The 8,469-nt window shown below is 40.1% G+C and overlaps 1 protein-coding gene across 1 annotated transcript in view; it reads left to right on the top strand.

Annotated features, from left to right (window-relative positions):
- Positions 1-8,469, top strand: part of LOC109932442 (kinase non-catalytic C-lobe domain-containing protein 1) — a 176,718-nt gene that overhangs the window by 95,891 nt on the left and 72,358 nt on the right. Inside the window, exons 8-11 of the mRNA XM_048609238.1 lie at positions 1,472-1,543; positions 1,673-1,734; positions 1,820-1,978; positions 3,054-3,131. Coding sequence (XP_048465195.1) covers positions 1,472-1,543; positions 1,673-1,734; positions 1,820-1,978; positions 3,054-3,131 — 371 coding nt within the window. The remainder of the gene's footprint in view (positions 1-1,471; positions 1,544-1,672; positions 1,735-1,819; positions 1,979-3,053; positions 3,132-8,469) is intronic.

Here is an 8,469-nt window from a genome sequence, read left to right as displayed (position 1 = left end):
GTCAGCCTTCCTGCTCCTCTGATGCTGCTTGGCCTGCTGTGTTCATCCAGCTCTACACCTTGTTATCTCAGATTCTCCAGCATCTGCAGTTCCTGCTATCTCTTGCCTTATCATGTTATTTGGTTTAAACTTACACTTCGTGCCATAGGTGAAATACCTGTGGAATATTGAGACCATTTGCTTTTAATGTACATTTAATAAGGGGGTGAGTTAGCTGGACACCTGGTTTGCAATGCAGAGTGAAACCAACAGTATGGGTTAAATTCCTGCACCATCTGATATTACCATAAAGGACTCTCCTTCTCAACCTTTCCCCTCGCCTGAGGCGTAGTGAGTCTCAGGTTAAACTATGACCAGTTATTTCTGCCTATTGAGAGAGCAGCCCTATGATCTGGTAGGACTGTGGCAACTTTACCTTATATTACATACGTGTTATTGTCATATTTACATTTCTGATTACATTTTATAGTTTTGTGTTTTGCTCATTCTCCCTAAATTGTCAAAAGCTCATTCCTAATGTGATCCTTTCAGCTTCCCTTTGTAGCTTTTACTTTCATGCCTGGTCAAACTATTCGTCAAGTTCTTCTTTTAGATCTCTCTGCGTCCATACGTTTCCTTTGTTTTGATTTCATTTATTACTGTCACATGTGCCAAGGTACAATGAAAAGTGTTTCAGAGATACTAGGATCTGCAGATGCTGGAGAATCTGAGATAACAAGGTGTAGAGCTGGATGAACACAGCAGGCCAAGCAGCATCAGAGGCTTGGCCTGCTGTGCTCATCCAGCTCTATACAATGAAAAGTGTTGTCTTACATGCTTTACAGGCAGATCCTACTATACAAGTGCATCGGGTAATAGAACAGAGTCAGGATATAATGTTACAGCTGCTGAGAAGGTGCAGAGAGAGATTAACATTAACATTGAAGAGGTCCATTCAAAAGCTTGATAACAGCAGGGAAGAAGCTGTTCTTGAGCCTGTTCTTACATCTACACAAACTTTTACATCTTCTGCCAGATGGAAGAAGGTGGAAAAGAATATAACCAGAGTGGGAGGAATCTTTGATTATGTTGGTTGCTTTCCCAATGGACTGAGTGGGCAGAATACATGAAGTCAATGGTCACTGGTTTGTCTGATGGACTGGGCTGTTTTCACAACTCTGTAGTTTCTTTCGGTCTTGGGAAGAGCAGTTACATACCATGCTGTGAAATATCCAGAAAGGACTTGCTAGTACTTGACGTTTTTATGAGAATGTTATTTATTACATTTTTACCTTTGGTGGACAAACAGAACTACACAAATGCTAACTTTGATTTGTTGCCATTAATCAACATAGCTTTCTGGACTGTATACATTTCTGATGCATTGTCATGTGACATGATCAGTTAACTTATTTTGTAAATCAACTTCAGTCAGCAGTATCAAACAATTACCTGTTCATAACTGCGATAATATTTTCTTTATATTTTATAGAATACTTATGTCTGGAGTCTGCCTACATTGATACTAATGGAGAAGTCTTGTTTGTATCACCAATGTGCAATGGTATGATGAATTACAAATTTTAACTTTTGTATTATGAATGTTATGTTCTAAATAAATAATGTAAAATATCTTCAGTAGTGAGCAACGACTGTAAGCTTTATTTCATTGATTCACATTATTTTCGCTTAGGAAATCTGGATTCATTCTATTTGGCACCTGAATTTGAAACACAAGGAGTGGTTACAGAAAAGGTTTGCTAACTATATTGAGAGTATTTCCTTGTAAAGCCTTATAAAACCCTTTAGATTTCTCTGAATTAATGTATTTTCTCAACAGGTTTGTGTTTATGGCATTGCAGCCATTTTGTGGGCAGCAGCTAAGTACAATGCTCCAATAAATCAGAAGTTACCATTGTCCAGAAATCTCAAGAATCTACTCTTGGATATGGCAAAAAGAAATTCCAAAGAAAGACCTTCAATTACAGATGCACTGGAGGTATATGTGTCAAACTTTATATGTTCTAGCTGGCATTTTCTGTTCTATACTTCTTCCACAAGTAGTGTCAAAGTAACCTCCCAATTATTAAAATTAAATCTCTTAAAATCAATTCAGTGACTTTTGATAACAGTGATGTGTGCATTCTGTGCTTCCAGCTTATGCAATCTTAATCAATCCAGTCAGTTGTAGTCCTGCACCACCATCTATCTGCACTTGCTTGGCATTGACAGCAGTGATGATCATCGAGCACCAGTATTTTAATAAGAATAGAAAATAAATTTTGTTACATTGGGAATAGTTAAAATAATGTTGAATATTGAAAAAATACATGCAATTAAATCGACCACATCACCATGATCTTTTCTAAATCAGTGAAGAATGTTCGTGCAGAATCACGAGTGGAGTGTAATTCATCATCTTCAAGCTGTAGATAAGAGGGTATTTTACAGCATCATTACTTAGCAGTAGGAAATAAAGGAAGATAACATTTTCAGCTCTGTGAACTATAGGGCTTAATTAGTACCAATTAGTTTATTATAAATGATGCAGGCGGAGTAATACTTTCACGAAGCAATAATATCACAAGTAATCGAACCATAGTCTATATCTCAGCAGGGGGTATCTGAACTTTATTTATCTGGCCTGAACAGCCCCAGTGACTCACTCTACTACAATCTGCTTCTCAAAGAGAGCATTAAATCCAAATAGCAATAACAATTTCAAAGAGTTATATATGAATATTAGCTTGGAAAGGATGTTTGTATATATTCATTGAATTTGGTGTTTACTCATATTCATTACATTCTTTTAGCATAGGGATCCAAAGTAACCATCTGGGTGGTCTAGACTAAGATCAGTAAATTTGCCAGCTGGAGATTTGTGGTGTTCTTTCATTCTGCTCACTTACGTTTTATTTGATCTACAGAAGTTAATGTAACAGGTGAAGAGATGAAGCCCATTTAATACTTATTGTTTTGCTCTGGACTGCAAATCCAAAAAGTTTACAGAAACCTGAAATTGCAAAGGACATCATCAGCCTTTTTGTTCATGTAACTTTTTTTTATTCTCACAGATTTGTAATGATTATCTCATTAAACGAGGGATTGACAGTAGAGAGATTTTGATTCTGCTGAGGAAGTCTGTTATGCAGGTAGTTTTACATTCTCAGAAAATAATTTTATCTATAGACCCTTCCTTCCTTGTTGCTGAAATGTTAGTTTTAATTTCTGTTGCATCAGTGCCAGAACTGTGATAATGCTGCTTACATTAGAATAAGCACATGAACTATATAAAAAGAGGTAATTAAAGTAATGCTTGAGAACATCATAAAATTGTATTGTTTATTTTACTTGCTTTCCCCTCAACAGAGCATTGATTTTGGATATTATTAACTTTGAAGCCTCACTTGATGCTGTGGTGATAACATCATTTTTGATTCAACATTTCTTCTTTTGGGTTCTCCCATTTACCTTGAAGTTACCACAATGCTGGTTAATTACCCTCATCCACCTTCCCTGTCAGTCAGTTATTCCCCTTCCAAGACTGTTGTGGTTAAGATCTTTCATGACTGAATCTTTCTATCTGGTCTCAGGCCTTCCTCTTCTCCTTCATTCTGATTATCCAAATTCCATCATTCATTTCACCATATTTCCTTGCTCTCTTCATAAGGTAAGATCATATCACTTCACTCTCTTCTCAGCTACTTCCTTCAGTACTCTCACAGATCCCCATTGAGCCTTAATGTTCTGGGTTCCTGACATGGACCTTTCTTGTCACTTTCTATTCAACACGATTTGTCCATTTTACAATCCCTCCTTAACCAAGTAGTTGTTCAGGAGAGACCTTGAGTCATTTTTCTACAATTAAATTAATCTATGTAATTCAAACAAATTGTTTGAGGAAAATAGAATGTTTAATCCCAGCCTCCAGCCAAATTTGAAATGCTAGAGTTAGGCCTGATTCACTATTGTCTTTCTCGCTGGTGGTGCTGGGGTGAAGGGTGGGGAAGAAACCCCTCCTGGCAAAACATAAAATATAATCTAACTGATTGAGACAAGAGTAATCAATAACCTCCTGGTAAAGGTTACAGTGATCACAACATGATAGAAAGTAAATCTGGTCTGAAAGGGAGAAGCGTAGGTCCATGATTAGTGTTGTAAATAAAGGTAACCATCAGGGTATGAAGGCAGAGCCCACTAGAGTATACTGGGAAGTCAGGTTAAAATGTAGGATTGTGGAATTGCAGTGGCAAATTTTAAGGAGGTTTATCAATGTGAGAAGGAAAGGCTGTTTGTGTAGAATTCATCATCTGTGGCTAAAAAAGGATATTAAGAGTAGTGTTAAGTTGAAAGAACTAGTGTGCAAATCAGCAAAGTTGAGTGGATGGTCAAAGAATTGGACAGACTTTACGTATCAGCACAGAATGATGAAAAATATAGTAAAGACTCCGAAAGCATTAGAGAATGTTAGATAGTAAAGTAAAAATAGGTAAGACTTTCTACAATAATCTGAATAGGAAAAGATTATCTAAAGCTAGTGTTGCTCCTCTAGAAAATAGCCAGGAGAACTGATAATGCAGAACAAATAAATGGCGGAGGCTTTGAATGGAAATTTTATTTTGGTATTCATGATAGAGAGATTGCAGCACTCAGCCATACAGAGTGTTCTTGTACATGAATCACAGAATGTCAGTATGCAGGTACTACACATAATTAGGAAGGCAAATGGAATTCTGTATGTTTATTGCAAGGGGAACGGAAAATAACAGCATGGAAGTTTTACAGCAGGTTATTGGGGAGCCCACATCTGGAATAGTGGTTAGTGTAGTTCAGTTTTGTTCAGAGATGGTGAAAGGTGGTGCTAAATGACTACAAGTCTTTATCTTTCATTTGGTCAATGAACATGTGTAAGATATTCTTGTGTAAGTTGGTTGACTGATTTTAATATAATGATCATCATACTCAGAGCCTGTTCATTGCAGCTTATGTTTTGAACTCTGTCGGTTGCACTGACTTCCCACTCAGGCTTTTCCATAGATGAATGACATTTGCAATCAAGGGCTAATCGGGAAATTATGGGACTGCATATTTGGATTTTCAGTTCCTAGCCTTAATTATTTGAGAATTCAGGGAAACGCCCCCCATCACTTTCCAAATTGTTACTCTCCGGAAACACTGATCCTTGCTGGGAGCAACTGAATGGGCTCCAGTGCCTTGAGTGACTGCTGTGATTGTGTGTATTAAAGTGGAGAGCAAGTGTAGACTTTACCTAGAGCTGCACTCCTCACTTTAACAATCCTGGATTTTAAAGTGGAAAATTAGTGAAAGGAGAAAATGACTGAATGACATGCAGAATGAGTTCCATTAGTATTTGCTATACTTTGTGCTATGAAGCTTTCATTGGCAGCAACTAGTAAGTGAGTGAACAGATAGAGTAAGAATGAAGATGATGCTAAAAATGGCACTAGTCCTCAGCCTTGTGAAAGGCTGCAAATTTGTTACTCCACATTCCTCATGCACATTTCTGTGCCGAGTAAGCCAGGTGCTGCTTCTTCAGAGAATCTGAATTGCCTCTTCCCACACAGTTCTGTTCTCAGCATTATGTGCCACCTGCCTGGGAAGGAAAGGAGCATATGTAGAAATTCACACTATTGGGAGGAGATATAGAAATAAATCAGCCATTGTGCAGGCAACAGTTGGAATGATTATATTAATATGCGTCATTGCAGCTAAGTTAGTAAAATCTGCTGTTTCCAGCAAAGTTGTTAGCAATGGGAAAACTGAAAATATTTCAAAGGTGCCCTGCAGTTAAATGGAGCTGTAAGGCAAACATTAGTATCAGTGGCAGATAGTAGAGAGATCATAAAAGATTGGAATTGTGTCAGACCTATAAGAATTGAAAGATTCTTCATTCATACCTACAAGCCCTTTTAGATTGCTTTTCTTACTTTGTGGCAGATCAGAACTAGATTTTAAGGTCACAACATTCAGCTCTGTAGTCCCACTGAAACCAGCACAAACAAAAATAGATATCTTCAAATTGTTAGGTATTGCTCTTTCAGTGAGTGAGTGACATGCAGGACATTTCACACTGGGAAAGACACTAGAGAGGGCTTGCCTTTCATGTAATAGAAGCTTTTGCAGTGAGCAAGTTGAAACCTCCCAGGCTGCTTTGATGTATATTCTGCAAATTTGGACTGTGTAGGTCCAATTAATGCCCTGTGCTAATCACTCATTCACAGTGATATACTTCCAAGTCAGCATGGTAAGTGGCTTGGAGGGGAACTTGCAGGTGGTGGTATTTCCAAAGTATCTGTTGCCCTTGTCCTTTTAGATGGAAGTGGGTATGAGTTTGGAAGTTGCTGCGTAAGCAACTTTGGTGAATTTCTGCAGTGTTTCTTGTAGATAGTACACACTGCTGCTACTGAGCATTGGTATTGAAGGGAGTGGATGCTTGTGTAGTGGTGTTAGTCAAGTGACCTGTGTTGTCCTGGATGGTGTCAAACTTCTTGAGTGTTGTTGGAGTGCACTCCTCCAGGCAAGTGGGGAGTATTCCATCACACTCCTGACTTGTGCCTTGTAGGTGGTGGACAGGCTTAGGGGAGTCAGGAGGTGAGTTACTCAATCCAGCATTCCTAGCCTCTGACCTGTTCGTGTAGGCACAGTGTTTATATGGTGAGTCCAGTTGAGTTTCTGGTCAATGATAACTCCCAAAATGTTAATAATGGAGGATTCAGTGATGGTAATGCCATTGAATGTCAAGGGGCAGTTGTTAGATTGTCTCTTATTGGTGGTGATGGCCATTGCCTGGCATTTGTGCAGCATAAATGTTACTTGCTAATTGTCAGTCCAAGTCTGGAAATTGTCCAGATCTTGTTGCATTTGAACATGGACTACTTCAGTATCTGAGGAGTCACGAATGGTGTTGGATGTTGTACAATCATCAGTGAACATCCCCACTTCTGACCTTATGATGGAGGGAAGGTCTTTGATAAAGCAGCTGAAGATGGTTGGGCCTAGGACACTACCCTGAGGAACTCCTGCAGGGATGTCCCGGTGCTGAGCAGACTGAGCTCCAACAGCCATCTTCATGTGTGCCAAGTATGACTTCAACCAGTGGAGAGTTTGCCTGGTTTTGCTAGGGCTCCTGAATGCCATACTTGGTCAAATGCAGCCTTAATGTCAAGGGCTGTCACTCTCACCCCACCTCTGGAATTCAGCTGTTTTGTCCATGTTTGAACCAAGACTGTAATGAGGTCGGGAGCTGAGCAGCCCTGGCAGAACCCAAGCTGGGCGTTACTAAGTGGGTTATTATTGAGCAGGTGCTGCTTGTTAGCACTGTTAATGACACCTTCCATCACTTCATTGATGATCGAGAGTATACTGATGGGGCGGTAATTTGCCAGATTGGATTTGTTCTGCTTTTTATGTAGAGGACATACCTGGGCAATTTTCCACATTGTGTGGGATAGATGCCGGTTTTGGAACTTCACTGGAATAGCTTGTCTAGGTGGATGGCAAGTTTTGGAGCATAAGTCATTAGCACTATTACCAGAATATTGTCAGGGCCCAAAGCTTTGGCAGTATTCAGTGTTTCTTGATACTAAGTTGAGTGATTCGGTTTGGGTGAAGAGTGGTATCTGTAATGCTGGGGACCACTGGAGGAGGCTGAGAGGGATCAGCCTTACCTTTTGCACTGATGTGCTGAGCTCTTCCATCATTGAGGATGGGAATATTTGTGGAGCTTCCCCCTCCAGTGAGTTGTTTACTTATCCGCCACCGTTCACAACTGGATGTCGCAGGACTGCAGAGCTTAGATCTGATCCATTAGTTGAGGGATCGCTTAGCTCTGTCTATCACTTGCTGCTTATGCTGTTTCGCATGGAAGTAGTCCTGTTCGGTGGCTTCACTAGGTTGACACCTCGGTTTCACGTATGCCTGATGCTAATCCCAGCATGTTGTCCACTACTCTCCATTGAACCAGGGTTGATCCCCTGGCTTGATAGTGGTGGTTGAGTGACAGATATGCCTGGCCATGAAGTTACAGATAATACCGGAGTACAATTCTGCTGCTGTTGATGGCCCACAGCGCCTCATGGGTGCCCAGTCTTTAGTTGCTAGATCTATTTGAAATCTGTCCCATTTAGTACAGTGATAATGCCACACAACATAATGGAGGCTTTCTCAATGTGAAGGTGGGACTTCATCCCTGCAAGGACTGTGCAGTGTTCACTCTTAACGATACTGCCATAGAAAGATGCGTCTGCAGCCGGCAGATTAGTAAGGATGAGGTTAAGGATGTTGTTCCCTCTTGTTGATTCCCTTACCATCTGCCGCAGACCCAGTCTAACAGCTTTGTCCTTTAGGATTCAACTGGTATGATCTGTCGGGCTACTGCTGCGCCACCCTTGGTGGTAGATATTGATATTCCCCACCCAGAGTACATTCTACACCCTTACACCCTCAATGCTTCCTCCAAGTGTTGTTCAA

Source organism: Rhincodon typus, chromosome 20 (genome assembly GCF_021869965.1).
Source record: "Rhincodon typus isolate 14 chromosome 20, sRhiTyp1.1, whole genome shotgun sequence".
Classification (NCBI taxonomy): domain Eukaryota; kingdom Metazoa; phylum Chordata; class Chondrichthyes; order Orectolobiformes; family Rhincodontidae; genus Rhincodon; species Rhincodon typus.
This window is presented reverse-complemented; position numbering and strand designations above follow the sequence as displayed.